The sequence below is a fragment of the Melospiza georgiana genome, chromosome 31 (assembly GCF_028018845.1).
Source record: "Melospiza georgiana isolate bMelGeo1 chromosome 31, bMelGeo1.pri, whole genome shotgun sequence".
NCBI classification, from domain to species: domain Eukaryota; kingdom Metazoa; phylum Chordata; class Aves; order Passeriformes; family Passerellidae; genus Melospiza; species Melospiza georgiana.
The window spans coordinates 4,035,887-4,052,052 of record NC_080460.1 but is presented as its reverse complement, the minus strand read 5'-3'; the positions used below and the strand labels follow the sequence as shown (position 1 = coordinate 4,052,052).

Below are 16,166 nucleotides of genomic sequence, written 5' to 3'. Positions count from 1 at the left end.
ATCACCTGTAAACTGCAGTGTGTGTTTGGGAGTTATCCCACAACAAACACACACTTTCTAACTTTAAGCTGTCAGAGGGTTCTTGCCCGTCACAGCTGGGTACCAGTACTAGATATCCACACCAATATCCACATTTTTTTTAACAGATCAGGAGAGTTTCAGTGCTCCTTACTGAGGGTGAGGGTGTCGTTGATCCTGAAGCTGCACAGCACCCTGTCCACGTTGCGGGCGTGCCGGAACCCGTTCCCCCTGACCACCACCTGGAAGGACTCTGCCAAAACACCCAGCGTCAGCAAATCCAGCCACAAACACCAGGGCTTTGTGTGCAAAAAGGAGACACAGGAGCCCTTTGATTTTTCTCCAATAAAGGGAGAGCCCATGGGGCATCCCCTGGGGTCTCTCTGATTTTTGGAGGATGCACCCTCCCTTTTTATCCCAATTTCCAGCCACATTTCCCTTCTCTCTTTCCCCATTTCTGAGGTACTTGAGAGGTTCAGACTTCCCGATCCCAAAGATTCCCCTCTAATGTACAACCCTCCCCTTTAATTTTTAATTCTTACTGAATTTAGGGGTTTTTTCCCCATTTCTGAGGTACTTGAGACATCCAGACTTCCTGATCCCAAAGATTTCCCCCCAATGCACAACTCTCCCTTTTCATTTTTAATTCTTACTGAATTTAGGGGTTTTCCCCCATTGCTTCTTCCATCTTTAACGTCCAATTTCATTTATCAGCAAACCCAAAGTTTATTCGTAAAAGCAAATATTCTTTTTCCATTCACCAATCAGTGGAATCCTTCCCATTATTCCTTTCATTTCTCAATGCTGGTTTTATCCACCACAGTTTGTAAAGACAAACCCCTCCTTCCTCTCAGGCAGGAATTCAGGCCTTTTCTGTAAGAAAATCCCATTTGACACCACTTGGCAGAAGTGGGGCAGCGTAAACTGCCCTGAAAGAGAAACTCGCCCCAAAATAAAGGTGAAATTTGGTAATCAGTGAATGTGGTGCTCTCCAGCAGTTAGAGATGGACTGAACATGGTATTTTGGGCAACAAGGAGAACATGGGCTGGCTCATACTCACCCCCTGCACAGATGCTGGAGGGCTCTGCTGCCAGGATCTCGATGCAGGACTTCTTCAAAATCTGAGAGAGACAAAATGCGAATTCCTCAGCGTGGTTTCCACGGAGACAGAGATGGAAACAGAGATGTGGCACCAACCCCTGAACCCAGCAGAGCAATTCCAGCCCTGGGCGCCCACCCTGAACCCCCCAAACACGTCCCAGTGCCCCCCTGGGCCGTGCCAGGGCGAGGGTGCCAGGCTCTCCCCTGCCCCTTTGTGCCCCATTTTCTGCAATAATTCTGAAACTATTGCTGATTGTCTGCAGCCCCCCAGGGCTGTGGGGGCATCACTCAAGTGTGGACTCAAACATCTCCAGTTTAAGCTGAACTGTTCAGCCAGAGAGTCCTTGGGAGGGCTGGCCCTGCCTTTAAGCACTTTATTGCAGTGATTTGCTTGGCTCAGGCTTGGCTCTCAGGGCAGAGGCATTATTTATTATTTATTCATTTTTATTTAATATTTATTAATAATGATTTATTTATTTTTATATATTATTATTAACTAGTATTTATTATCTATGTTATTATTTATATATACTATTTATTATTAATTTTTATTAGGCTTATTTATTTATTATTTCTTATCTATGTTATCATTTATTTATATTATATATCATTAATTTTATTATTTAGTTTTTAGGTATTATTTATTATTTTATCATGTTATTATTTACTTGTTATTTATTATTTATTTATTATTATCTATGCTATTATTTCTTTATAGTATTTATTATTTTTATTATTTAGTTTTTAGGTATTTATTAATTATGTTCTTATTTATTTAAAATATTATTTATTATTTATTCAATTACTTATTTTATTATATATTATTATTCATTAGTTATTATCTAGGTTATTATTTATATTCACTACTTATTATTTATTTTTATTGAGGTTTTATTTATTATGTATTTATTATTATTATTATTATTATTATTATTATTATTATTATTATTATTATTATTATTATTATTATTATTATTATTATTAATTTTTATTATTTTTATTATTAATATAGCTGGGGGTGCTCAGCTCCCAGAGCCCAATAAACGCCAGCCAAGCATCCTTGGGTGACTCAAACCCAGCACCAAAACTATTTTCCCAACTTTAAACTGAAACATCTGCGAGGGAAGAACAGCAACCAACGCAACAAACCCTGTAAGGAAAGGAGAATTTTTGGGTTTTGTTTACACCTAATTGCAAAAGCCGCTCCTAGAGCCAGGAATTTGAAGGTTTAAAACATCGAGACAGAAGTTTTACTGAGAAAGCAGAGCTGAAAGTACCAAGGGGCTGGAGGATGCTCTGAGCTGGTGCAGCCTGACAGGTGAGGAGAGAGGAGATTTGCAGCAACAAGGTTGTACAGGAACTGTCGAGTAGGGAAAAAGAGAAAGTCAGCAGCTGAGAACAGAACTGGAGCATTCAAAACAGGAGAATTTAAAATAGAAGAGCTTAAAAGATGAGGATTTAAAATAGAAGAATTTAAAATAGAGTAAGGGAAAACCACAGAGAATGTAAAATACAATCAGCACTTTTTAAAATGAAGTAAAGCCCCCCATGATTAAATTTGAGACAAATGACCTCTGCCCAGCCATTCACAAACATTCCTGCTGGCTCAGAGGGGGGAATTGCAGGTGTCTCATTTGGATGATGCAGATCTCCCAGTCCAGTCTAACCCCTTTACATGACCATTAAATCTGCCCCTAAACACTTCCACGGTGCCAACTGCAATATTTATTTTGATTTAGATTGAGTTTCCAAGCACGCATCCTAACTCAAAGTGCAGAATTAGTGCAAAAGGACCAAAATTACAATTGCAGCACAGGGCTCCTTTTGGCAAGGGAAGAGGGACCTGATTTTCCAGGAATCCAGAGATTGTCTGTTACTCTCTGGGTGATCGATGCCCTCCTTGCCATTCCTTTCACCCACAAAACCTCTTCCCTTCTCCCAGGCTGCTGCAGGGATCCATCCCTGTGCCCTTCCCTCCTTCCCAAAATGGGAATTTTCCCTCCCCTCTCAGCTGGAGCAGCTCCTGGAGGTTGAAAAATCACAACTGGAAGGGGAGGCAGAGCTGGGATTCATTAAAAACAGCTGTGGAGGGAATGCAGGGCTGGGGAGCCAAGCATTGCTGTGCTGCTGTTGTTGTTGTGCTGCTCTCTGAAATAAATGAAATAAATGAAGTAAATGAAATAAATGAAATGCGGCACCTGATGGTCCCAGAGATCTCAGGAAAAGCAACAGAGCAGGACTGGGGTCCATGTGCATGTGAGAGCACTGGGAAAACTGGGGGGGAAAATTGTGGGAAAAATATGGGGGGGAAAAATGGGGGGGAAACTCTCTTCACAGGGTAGGAAGACAAAGCAATTCCTTCTCTAGCTGGGGACCAAGGACTACCACCCAAATCTCAGGCCCAAGAACATAAACATCGTGGAATGAAGAGAGAAAACAAGCAGGATGGGACTTCATAACCTAAATCTGTAACTAGGAAATCAACTCCAATATGTAAATAGAGCAGAACTTGTAAAAGTGACAGACCTTGTGACCTGTTGCCCATTTTGGTTCACCTTGGGTTCATTTTGTGCCCATTTTGGTTCACCTTGGGTTCATTTTGTGCCCATTTTGGTTCACCTTGGGTTCATTTTGTACCCATTTTGGTTCATCCTGGCTCCACTTTGGTTCATCTTGGGTTCATTTTGTGCCCATTTTGGTTCATCTTGGGTTCATTTTGTGCCCATTTTGGTTCATTCTGGGTGCAGCCCTGGCTGGGCTCTGGTGCTGCCCAAGGTGGATCCATGCAGGAGATCCTTTTAATCAATCCCTGCTTTATTCTGTAACTCTGCTCTAGCCCAGCCTCCCCCAGGCACCACAGGAATGGGGAAACTGGGCCCTATTGACAAATTCCACCCCAAAGCAGCATTTGAGCACAGACCAAGGCTGCTCCCCTTGGCCTGAGTGATGCAGTGAATTATTTTCCAGCGGGCTCTGGTGATCACAGGAAAACCCAAGCTCAGGAGTGCAGCCAGGGGGTGACAATACTCACAGAGTCGATGATGCCCTGCAGAGCCTCAAAGCCATCGTTGACAGGGAACACATGGTCTCTGCTGTCAGCAATCCGGGCCAGCTGCCACAGGGGGACAAACGCAACAGAAATGCAGAGGGGGACATCAATTAGCCTGCAGGCAGGTAATTAACGCTTCCCCAGATTGCAAATAAAACCCTCCAATGCTCAGCTGCTCTCTCTGGGGTGCCCCTGCGAGGCAACACAGGGAATAAACCACGGGTGGTTTATTGGGCAGGAAAATGTTTGTCCTGTTAGCCTGGTTGGTTTGTAAATCAGGGATTTCTCAGATCAGGGATCAGAAAGGATTTGGAGACAAGACACAACATGGTTTTCACTGGTACCCAGGGGCTAATGATCTTTAGGGCAAACCCAAAACAGGTTGGACTCCATAATCATGGAGGCATTTTCCAACCTTAACTCTTCCAAAATTCCTTGAAATTGGCCTGATCCAGCTCTCCTGTCAGGACAGGGATTTTTTTTACTGGGCCTGTGTTCAGAGAGGAGCCAGGCAGACACCAGGGGATGCTTTGTGGAGGTTGGAAGGGCTCAAGGAGCATTGAGAACCTCTGTGGTGATGAGCAGGAGCCTCCTGCAGGCTGCCAGGGCTGGGTTCTCACCTGGGTCTCGTTGAAGTCCTTCACCCCCACGCAGTACACGGTGGCCCCCAGGTCCCTGGAGCGGTTGGCCTGCAGGGGACAGGGGCACAGCAGGGTCACCAACGGTGGGGGAACCCTTAAAATCACAGAAAAGCTGCAAAGGCAGGCCTCAGAGACAGCAGAACTGTGATTAGAGCTAAGCAGGAGCCATGAGATTGGTCAGCAGAAAAGTTCTGTGAGATGTACAAAGTAAGGACAAATGTTGGTTTTACTCTACAAACCCAATTCTTGTTGTTGCTGTTGGATTTAATGCTGCACTTTGGACAGACTGAGAGGGAAAACTCTGTCCATAGCAAACCCATGCAGAAATTCCCTCTGCCAAGTTTAGGTCACCCTGGTTTGACTGGCAAGGGCCAATTGCTCATCTCTGCAGGGAGAATATCCAAAGGAACATTGGGGATGCTGAGAATGTGTGCTTGAACCCCGGGGATGCTTGTGGCAATGCCAGGCTGGCTGATCTGAGGGAGTTTCTGATGTGGCAGAAGCCACCACTCTGCACCCCTGACTTTGTGTGAGGGGAGAAAAGCAAAGTGAAAGTGAGAATATTCAGCATTTCCCAGAGCAATCCAGTAAACGCTGAGAGTTTTCAGCTGTGAACAATTCCTCCTCCTGTGTTTATTTTGAACTGGAGGTTTTAACCCCTCTCCTTCCCCCTGAGCAGCCTCAGCTGGGGTGGCTCAGGGGCTTGTCCTTTGGATTCCTGTCTGCAGAGCACCAAAGTGAAGATTTCTCACTGGGAAAAGCTTCTGCTCATCCTCTGCATTCCCAGCAGCGAGCCCAGGCGTTCCCCTGCCTCCCTGGCCATGAAACAAAGCCACTTACCTCCCTCTCAGAGTAGAAAAACAGATCCTCGTGGAGCTCCCCATCTGTCAGTGCAATGATGACACTGGCAGTCCTGTAACCTGAACACACAAACCTCCTTAGTGCTGGCTTTGCTAAACCACCTCAGAAAGCATCCTTGGGTTTGCTAAACCACCCCAGAAAATATTCTTTGGTTTGCTAAACCATCTCAAGAACATCCTGGTGGCATTCCAGGCCAGGGAATGAGGCTGCAGCCACCAAAATCCCAATTTGCTCCCAGTTAGCACCTGGTTTTATTCCTGCTCTCAGTTCCAGAAATCCAGAGGGGCTTTTCCAGCTGGTGACGAAAAGCTCAATTGGGATTTAAACAAAGACAGTGGGGAAAGGGCCTAAAAATCTTCAAGATCCCTGAGCAACATTTCAGGAACATCATAAAACCTTTGCAGCCTTCCCTTCCAAACCAGAAAGTTTTTACATCCATTACAGGGAAGGAAAGGACATTTTTCCAGTTGTTTGCACCGGTCCCTGCAAGAACAGGAGACACCCCCACCCTTCCCACAGCAAAGCTGCATTTATTTTATTTTAGATCTGTTAAAGTTATCAATCAAAAAGAAAGAGAAAAAAAAATTCAGTGGATTAAGAAGGAGCTCTCACCGTGAACATTCTCATGGTAAATCTGCTCACTGGCCTGAAATCAGATCAGAAGATTGTCAGTAATAAATCAACAATTGGTTTGTTCATCCATCAGCCAAAGCAGCCCCAGAGCTGTGTCTCACTGCTCTCCTCTCTGAAAACCCCATCCCCTTTCACTCCCCCGGAGAAACATCCCAGGCTAATATTCCTAAATAAATATTCCTAAATATCCCTAAATAAATATTCCTAAATATTCCTGAATAAATATTCCTAAATATCCCTAAATAAAGATTCCTAAATATTCCTAAAGAAATATTCCTAAATAAGAATTCTTAAATATTCCTAAATAAATATTCCTAAATATCCCTAAATAAAGATTTCTAAATAAAGATTCCTAAATATTCCTAAATAAATATTCCTAAACATCAGTGCCAAATATTCCTCAGTAGCCCCAGATCAGCTATTCCAGCTGCAAATACACCAACAGCTCAGTCCGTGTGCTCCCATTTCAGGGATGGGGCAGCACTTGAACAGTTCAAACCCTTCCCAAATCCCCACGTGGGAGGCAGTGCAGGAGCTCAGCTTTAGAGAAAGCCCTGAGCTGGTAAAAATATGTAAAAATGTCAAAACCTGAGCTTGTAAAAATACGTAAAAATGTCAGAACCATGCCCAGGAGGAGAAGGCAATAAGGTCTGCAGTTCTTTGGGCACCCCAGGTGTGAGCTGTGGCCTCAGCCCACCCAGCCCAGGTGGGACTGACCCCTTCCCACCCTGCTGGACACAGACTCAGTGCCACCGCCTTCCCCAGGCAGAAATAAAGGAATGAGCAGAGTTTGCAGCCCCAGCCCTGCAGAGGGACGGGGTCCCTCTCCCCCAGCAGGAATTCCCAAGGGTTGTGCAGCCCCCGGGGAGCAGAGACAGCCCCCGGCCCCGTTACCCTCTCAAATCCTTCGTGCATGTACGTGTCCCCTCCTGGCAGCACCTTCTGCAGCTCCTCCAGGCCCTGCCGGATCTGCTCCCTGCGAGGAAGGCAGGGCCGTGAGAGACACCCAGCAGAATGCCACCAAGGTGTCCTGGTGGCACCATGGCACCCAGGGGGAAAGCCACCAGGGTGTCCTGGCACCCAGCACAGGTGGGTGATGGAGCCAGGGTGTCCTGGTGGCACCGTGACACCCAGGGGGAAAGCCATCCAAGGTGTTCTGGCACCCAGCACAGGTGGGTGATGGAGCCAGGGTGTCCTGGCAGGCACTGTGACACCCAGGAGCAAAGGACCAGGGTGTCCTGACAGGCAAAGCCACCAGGGTGTCCTGGCAGGAGAAAGCCACCAGGCTGTTCTGGAACCCAGCAGAGGTGGGTGATGGAACCAGGATGTCCTGGCTGGCACTGTGTGACACCCAGGAGAAAGCCACCATGATGTCCCGACAGGCAAAGCCACCAGGGTGTCCTGGCACCCAGCACAGGTGGGTGATGGACCCAGGGTGTCCTGGTGGCACTGTGACACCCAGGAGCAAAGCCACCAAGGTGTCCTGGCACCAAGCACAGGTGGGTGATGCCCCCAGGCTGTCCTGGCATGCAGGGCACAGAGATTGGGAGCCAGAGTCACCCAGTGCCTCCCCAGGCTGGTCCATCCTCCCAGCCCTGCCCTGCAGGAGATGCCCAGGCTGGTTCAGGGACATTTCCAGGCTGCAGTGAGGGTGCACTGCTCTGCAGGAAGGCGGCCAGCTCCCTCCCCTCTGGAATGTGATCCCAGCCATCCGAGATGTAAAACACATGCTGGCTTACACACCCCACACATGTGGAACATATATCCCTGCTCCACGTGGCAGTGGAGTGAACAGAGGAAGCAAGAGAGATTTAGGGACCTCATCCAGCTCTCCTTGCAAGGCAGAATAATTAAAAAATAAAATAAAAATAAAATAAAATAAAATAAAACATTTAAAAAATAAAATAAACAATGCAAAATATTAAAAAGGAAAAATAACTTAAAAAAAAAAGAAAAAATAAAATAAAATAATCCATCCCATAGATTTTTCTGGGATTAACATGGGGCTCTGTAAGGGAGTGGCAGGGACACTCTTGACAAACAAGGCAATCTGGTATTGCCACAAAACCCACCCCAAACTCCCTTTGGCTGTGCCACACCTTCAGGCCCTGGGGAAATCTCATTGCCCCCCAGCCAGGGGTGTGGGTGGCACCTCTGCCTTCCAAGCTGCTTTTGTGGGAAGGGATTTTCATCCCTGAGGATGTTCCACAGGCACCGAGCCTCTGCTCCTCCGACAAAAGCACACAGGAGCTGCTGTTGACTTTAAACCTCTCCTTACCTGTCTTCTGTTAACCTCATCAGAATCGTCCCTCTGGTTGAAAAGACAATGAAGGACATCCTCAGCTGAGGGCTGGAGGAGAGAAAAAAGGGAATTAATGTGACACAATCACACCCAGCCCAGCAGGATGGAAATGTGTTCAGCCCTGGGCTTTGCTAGCCCAGGGAAACCTCGGGGAATCCTTGTGAAACCTGGGATTGTTAAAGCCAGAAAGGCTTAAATGCACCCGGGGACAAGGGAGGGCTCAACGTGGGTCAGGTTTGTCACAGCACATCCCATCCCCTGTGCCCAGGGATTCCTCACCCAGGGCCTGGAGGCTCTGAGCCAGGGAAGGCAGGCAGGAATACATGGAATTGTTTTATCTCCCATAGGTCCGAGCCAGGGAAGGCAGGCAGGAATACACGGAATTGTTTTATCTCCCACAGGTCTGAGCCAGGGAAGGCAGGCAGGAATACACGGAATTGTTTTATCTCCCACAGGTCTGAGCCAGGGAAGGCAGGCAGGAATACATGGAATTGTTTTATCTCCCCCTGGCCCACAGAACAGGGGCGTGGGGAGCAGCAGTGAACGGAGGGTGAGCCCTTTGTGCACCACATTTCCCCGTGGAGCAGCACAGGGCTGGCACCCCCAGATTTCCCTAGGGATTTCAGAACTTTCCTTACCTGATGAACTTCCTGGCCAGGTGCTCCACAAAGTGATAGATCTCGTTCCAGTGGTGCAGGACACTGCCTGACCTGGGGACACAGGGGTGACAGACAGACAGACAGACAGACACGTCAGGGTCACTGCTCTGCCCCACACTGCCCAGGGAGGCATCTCCTCTGTTCAGCACTCACTGCACTCCATCCAGAGACATCCAGCTGGGACTGACATTTCCCACTCAACTTAAAATCAAAATAATTCCCAGGATGAGGGAAGAGAGGAGAATGTTGACTCCATGTTTCAGAAGACTTGATGTATTATCTTAACATATAATTATTATTAATAACTTATTATATTTTTATAATTCTATAATATTATTATATTCATAACATTTTATAAATATTAATATTCTAGAAATAGTATAAATAATTGTAAATTATAAAATTATAAATATTTTATTATATTATGACATTATAACACTAGTGATATTTTATAAAATATTGTTAATATTTTATAATAGCATATAATTTGTTTTAATATATAATTATTATATATAATATAATATATAATTTATTGTTTTAATATTTAATTAATATATAATATATATTAAAACTATACTAAAAGAATAGAAGAAAGGATTTCATCAGAAGGCTAGCTAAGCTAAGAGTAGAAAGGAATGATAACAAAGGTTTGTGGCTCGGACAGAGAGTCTGATCCAGCTCACTGTGATTGGCCATTAATTAAAAACAACCAACATGAGACCAATCCCAGATGCACCTGTTGCATCCCACAGCAGCAGATAACCATTGTTTACATTCTGTTCCTGAGGCCTCTCAGCTTCTCAGGAGGAAAAGTCCTAAGAAAGGATTTTTCAGAAAATATCATGGCTGCACACTCCATCGAGGGTTTGGGGCTGCCCTTGGCACTTAGGCTGGGCTTTAACACAGCCTGAACCAAACAAATAAACCCTGTGAGAGCGAGGAGCTGCCTCTGCACAATGTTTTAGATTAATTCCACCCACTCACCTCCAAACCATTACACAGAGCTTGCAGCCCAAGTGTGTTCTGAGAATTACATGCACTTGGAGGAACAGATTGCTGAACTCCTCCAGAGTTTCCACTGTGCCAGAGCCCATGAGGAGTAAAACACCTCAATCCACATCTCCGCTGCTCTGGTTAATCCTTCCACACCTCAGCTAAAGACAAAACAAACTCATTCTGCTCCTCAGGAGAATAAACCACAGGATGTAATGGGGTTGGATTATTCTTCTTTATGTTGTAAGAACGAGGAAAAAAATAGGTTAATCAGAATCTTTCAGCACAAAATGCCCCTTCTGGCATAAACACATCTGTGAACACTGGAATATTAATATTGGAAAAAAAAATTCTTTCCTGGAGTTGGAAAATAAATGTGTCATCACTTATTCAATTCATTGAGCACAATTAGAAATATTTACACGGGAAATAACCGTTCCAGCTCCAACAGAAATTCATTGGTCTGCAGCCTGAGGAAGAAAGGGTGAAGGTTTGAGATGGTTTTTCACTTTCCAGGAAGAAAAGGCAAAGGAGCTGTCCTGGCTCAGCTCTGGGAGTGCCAGGGCAGAGGCAGAGCAGGTCCTCAGGCTGCTCAGAAATAAACACAGGATATACAGCTATGGTTTATTGCTGTTTATTTTTATTTATTTAATGCCAGTGGAGAGGCAGAGCAGGTCCCCAGCCTGGCTGCTCAGAGAATAAACCACAGGATGTAAAGCTGTGGTTTATTGCTATTTATTATTATTTATTTCATGCCAGTGGAGAAGCAGAGCAGGTCCCCAGTCTGCTCAGGAATAAGCCACAGGATATAAAGCTGTGGTTTATTGCTATTAATTATTATTTATTTCATGCCAGTGGAGAGGCAGAGCAGGTCCCCAGGCTGCTCAGGAATAAACCACAGGATGTAAAGCTGTGGTTTATTGCTATTTATTATTATTTATTTCATGCTGGGGGAGAGGCAGAGCAGGTCCCCAACCTGCTGCAGCCACCCCAGCCAGGCTGCTCAGGAATAAACCACAGGATGTAAAGCTGTGGTTTATTGCTATTTATTATAATTTATTTAATGCCAGTGGAGAGGCAGAGCAGGCTCAGGACCCTCAGCAAATGCTTTTTGTGCTGAATTCTTCATTTCTTTCTTTCCTCAGGACATGGCGCAAGGGCTCCTTCCCCACACACATGTTTATTAAAAAGGAACAAAGGAACACCAATAGCCAAGCTCTTGATAAACCAGTTAAACCACAGGCAGTGGGAAAATTAGAATCATAAGAGGTGAGGGGTGACAACATCAGGAGTTGCTCTCAGACAGGAAACTCAACCCCCAAATTGATAGAACAGAGACAGACAGGGCTCAGCCCCAGGTGCAAATTCCCCCTGGATGGATGGGATAACTCAGAGAGCTTGAATTCCACAGGCACTCCAGGCCCAGATCATTTCCTACAACTGGCCTGGAAAAGAAGTTTTTATTGTCTTTAGGTGGTGAGGCATAAAAACCACCTGAATTTATAGCAAGGGTCACATCAGTCTCCAGAAGGCTTGGAGAGGCAAGGTTGGTTAATCAGAAACCAATTAATGCTTGTTTTGGTTGCTTTAGACCAAAAATTCCCCTCCCAAAATCACCTCAGAGGAGATTCCCACATTTCCTGACCCAGCTGGTGGCAGGCACGAGGAGCTGGGAGCAGCAGCCCCTGCCCAAATGCAATTTCTGAATCACACTTCAGAATTCTCATGTTCTTCACTAGGCATAAAATGGACAAACCCAATAAAAACCACAAAAATGGACAAACCCAATAAAAACCACAAAAATGGACAAACCCAACACAAGCAACAAAAATGGACAAACCCAAGACAAGCAACAAAAATGGGCAAACCCAATAAAAACAATAAAAATGGACAAACTCAACAGAACCATCAAAAATTGGCAAACCCAAGCCAACCAACAAAAATGGACAAACCCAGCACAACCAACAAAAATGGGCAAACCCAAGCCAACCAACAAAAATGGACAAACCCAAAACAACCAACAAAAATGGGCAAACCCAACACAACCAGGATTTCTGCAGCCAGAGCAAAGCTCACAAAAGCAGCATCAGCTCGCAGTGCCACCTCCCTGAGCTGTGTCACTCAGCAGCCACACTGTAAATGACACTCCCTTTGCACAGGGAGCCAGGCCAAGAGCTCTGAGCAGGATGAGCGTTTCTAGAGTCCAACTGTAAGATAAGAAAAGCCAATTTTCAAATAGTTCTCTCCTCATATTCCCCAAAGAGCCGAGATGAGCGGTGAGCCAAGGCTTTGCAGCTGAATGGCTGATGCTGTGAACTTGCAATTGAAGAAAAGGCTCGTCCTGAGGATGCCAAGATCTCTTCTGGAGGAGGGCCCAATAGATGGAAATTAAACCCTGTGACTGTGTTCACAGGATGAGGGAAGAGATGAGGATCTGACTCCATGTTTCAGAAGGCTGATTTATTATTTTATGATATATATTATATTAAAACTATACTAAAAGAATGGAAGAAAGGATTTCATCAGAAGGCTGGATAAGAATAGAAAAGGAATGATAACAAAGGCTTGAGACTGACCAGAGAGTCTGAGACAGCCAGACAGTGATTGGCCATTAATTAGAAACAATCACATGAGACCAATCACAGATCCACCTGTTGCATTCCACAGCAGCAGATAATCATTGTTTACATTGTGTTCCTGAGGCCTCTCAGCTTTTCAGGAGGAAAAATCCCAAGGAAAGGATTTTTCAGAAAAAATCATGGCTACAAAACCCAAGTAAACCAATCTCTTTAACAGGAGAGTGAGACCTTCTGTGGCCACCTGCTCTGGCCTTTTGTACCTGTCAGGTGTGGAGAGAGACCCTGCAGTGGCTCCTTCAGCAGTGCCCTCCTCCTCCTCGCTGGGACAGGATGCTCCAGAACACAAAGCTGCACCTGAAGCTGCTCAAGCCTCCCTAGACTTGGTCCTTCTTGCACTTTTTAGACTCCACTTTTCCATTTCTGCACCTGTGGCTTTATCCAGTCACAATCCAGGAGGGATTGCACAGAATCCAGCCCAAACTCTGACACCAAGGTCTCATGGGCTCTGCAGCTGGCAGGAGGACATGGAGACACTTGGTTCAGGGGCTGGTGTTGATCCAAAAATCTCCTTAAGCTTGCTGGGTTTGGGCTATAAGTCCCAGAGATGCCATTTACCTAAGAAGCTGTGCAGCATCCCTTTACTGAGCTCCTCAAAACCAACACCAACGAGCCCAAAAGCATCCTCTGCCCTCCCAAACCCTGCAGGAGCGATTGTGAAAGGCCTCCAGAGCACGGAGGCTCAGAGGGGTGATGCAATCCTTGGAGGAAATGCTGATATCTCGTGCCACAGCACACAGCTCGCTGCCAGCACGGATCCACGGGGCTCAGGTCAGAGCAGGACAAACCCCTCAGGACATTCCTCTCCTCCTGGCTGGCAGGGGTTGTGCAGGAAAACAACTAACAAACAAGCAGCCGTGCCTTAATTTCCATTAATCAGCAGACAGAGCACAGAGTGCTGCAGGCACTCACGGGGTCCCAGCTGGAAGGGAGCTCCTGCCCATTCCTTCCACCAGGAATGCTCATCTGAGAAATGCAAAGCTGTGTTTCGTGTCAATGTGTGTATTTGTGATTGCCATATGCGTGGAGAGTGACAGTGGGATAGCTGCCAATTCTAACAATAACTGAGGAAAATAAACCATGGAAAAAGCCTATGAACCTATATTTTGTTTGCAATTAACCCTTGTTGATTTAGGAGCATTGGAATTAAAGCGTTAAGGATGTTGCTCCTTAATCCATAAAAAGCTCTGCAATAATAACCTTTTGAAGTATAATTTTAGAATATTGCTTGTATCCTTGAAACTATAGCTTTGGAATATATATAAAGGAAACACACTTATCTCACACCTTAATAAAGCAGAGAAAAGCAGCTTGAGAAAGGAAGATGAACATCACCTCAAGGATTTATGGTTTCAACCAAGGGAAGCTGGACATCACTGTTATGAGGTTTATAGTCCTTGCAATTAAAAGGTGGAGCATCAGGAGCACTGGCACTCTGGAGCAGGCAGCGTCTCAGCGCTGGGTTTTGCCCAGGATTTTGTAATAAAGGGTTATGTAATTCCAAGTCTAATTTCTGCTGATGGAATGTGGGAGCTACTGCAAAACACTCCAGAGGATCAGGCAGAAACTTCGTCTGGGAGCGCTTCTGGCAACGTGCAAACACTTTCCTGCCTCTGAAATTTATGGTTATTAATGTCAGTGCCATGGCTCTGGCAGGCAGCACCTCCACCATTTCCAAGCCTTTGCTTCGAAAGAACTGCTCTTGATGGAGAAAATCAGGACACCCATTTCAGCTAGGATTTTTTAAAGGTTTTTTCCTTTCTTTTCTTTTTTTAATTGCTGTATGCTTTAGTAAGGAGCTTTCCAAAGCTCAGCACAAAACGATTCCACATTGCTCCATCCCCATCTGCGAAAAGCAGCACTGGTGCAGCGCCAAGGAGGTGACACTGCCACAGTTAGTGATGAAAAAGTGAGGCAGGAAGTTATCTGCAGCACAAACAGCTAAACAGGCAAAATATGCGTTTGATTAACAGAAGAAACAAAGAAAGTGTGACTCAGCTCGGGCAAATGAAGCTCTTTAAATGGGCTGCTCTCCATCCCAGCAGCTGAATTCAGCCCTCTCTGAGGGGAGCAGCCCCTCTCTGGGAGCTGTGGGCATGGGCAGAACTCCCTGCGATATCCCAGCCCTGGAACTGGTGCTGCAGGGACAATTCTGCACTCCCTGCAGGGACAATTCTGCATTCCCTGCATGTTCCCAGCCCTGGAATTGGGGTCTGAAGGAACAATTCTGCACTCCCTGCATGTTCCTAGCCCTGGAATTGGTGCTGCAGGGACAATTCTGCACTCCCTGCAGGGACAATTCTGCATTCCCTGCATGTTCCTAGCCCTGCAATTGGGGTCTGAAGGAACAATTCTGCACTCCCTGCACATCCCAGCCCTGGAATTAGTGTCTCCAGGGCCAATTCTGCACTCCCTGCACATCCCAGCCCTGGAATTGGTCTCTCCAGGGCCAGTTCTGCGCTCTTTAGGCACTGCTTTAACCAACACGCTCGAGCTCAGCACACTCAAAGCTCCCGCCCTGTAAAACCCATCACGATGCCATCGCGGAGCACAAAGGGATTTAGGCACCGGAGCCACCACAGCAATAACACAGCAAGCAGCGGGAGCCGCGCGGTGCCCTGGGGACACGGGGACTCGCGCAAACCCCAAACCCGGAGGGAAATCTCCTCATCCCAGCCCAGAGCCCGAACAAAGCAGGCAGGACTCACTTGTCCAGGATGAAATACAGATCAAAGCCTCCGTAGCAGGCAGGACCTCCGTGCTCCCTCCGCCCGCCGTGCCCGTCGCAGGTGAGGGTGCAAACGGCGAGCAAGGCGCACTGCAAACCAAACCTCCAGGCGCTCTGCTTTGCAGTGGCCATTATATCCACAGAGCAGGAGAAAAAGGGGAAAAAAAAAAAAATCCCTTCTTCCGAGGCTGCTTTATTTCCCAGGTTTCTCCACAAAAGCCATCCAGCGAGCCCCGGAAGGTTTCGGTGTGAATTGTATTCCTGAAAACTCCGCTCGCAACAGCTGTCCGCAGGAATTGCCAGGCTTTCCTTCCCCCTTGTTTCCCTCGCGCCGCTGTTTCTCGGTTTCGGATTTCAAGATGCACAATACTGTATTTAACTTTTTTTCTTTTTAAAGGGACTCGACCCTCAGTGTCCCCGGCAGCTCTGGGGGAGCAGCACCATTGTTTGCCAGGAGCAGCCTCCTCCTCCTCCTCCTCTTCCTCTCGCTTTGTCACGGGCTTCAGCAAACGCAGGGAGGGTTTGTGGCTTCCCCCCCTTCCCT

The 16,166-nt window shown here is 46.3% G+C and overlaps 1 protein-coding gene across 1 annotated transcript in view; it reads right to left on the bottom strand.

Moving 5' to 3' along the window:
* ANTXR1 (ANTXR cell adhesion molecule 1) overlaps window positions 1-15,936 on the bottom strand; it is a 34,809-nt gene extending 18,873 nt beyond the window's left edge. Inside the window, exons 1-10 of the mRNA XM_058042347.1 lie at window positions 15,603-15,936; window positions 9,245-9,316; window positions 8,583-8,654; window positions 7,199-7,280; window positions 6,284-6,317; window positions 5,651-5,730; window positions 4,790-4,858; window positions 4,152-4,232; window positions 1,080-1,140; window positions 173-271 (exon numbers count right to left, since the gene is read on the bottom strand). Coding sequence (XP_057898330.1) covers window positions 173-271; window positions 1,080-1,140; window positions 4,152-4,232; window positions 4,790-4,858; window positions 5,651-5,730; window positions 6,284-6,317; window positions 7,199-7,280; window positions 8,583-8,654; window positions 9,245-9,316; window positions 15,603-15,754 — 802 coding nt within the window. The 5' untranslated portion in view covers window positions 15,755-15,936. The remainder of the gene's footprint in view (window positions 1-172; window positions 272-1,079; window positions 1,141-4,151; window positions 4,233-4,789; window positions 4,859-5,650; window positions 5,731-6,283; window positions 6,318-7,198; window positions 7,281-8,582; window positions 8,655-9,244; window positions 9,317-15,602) is intronic.
* Window positions 15,937-16,166: the final 230 nt, after the last annotated feature.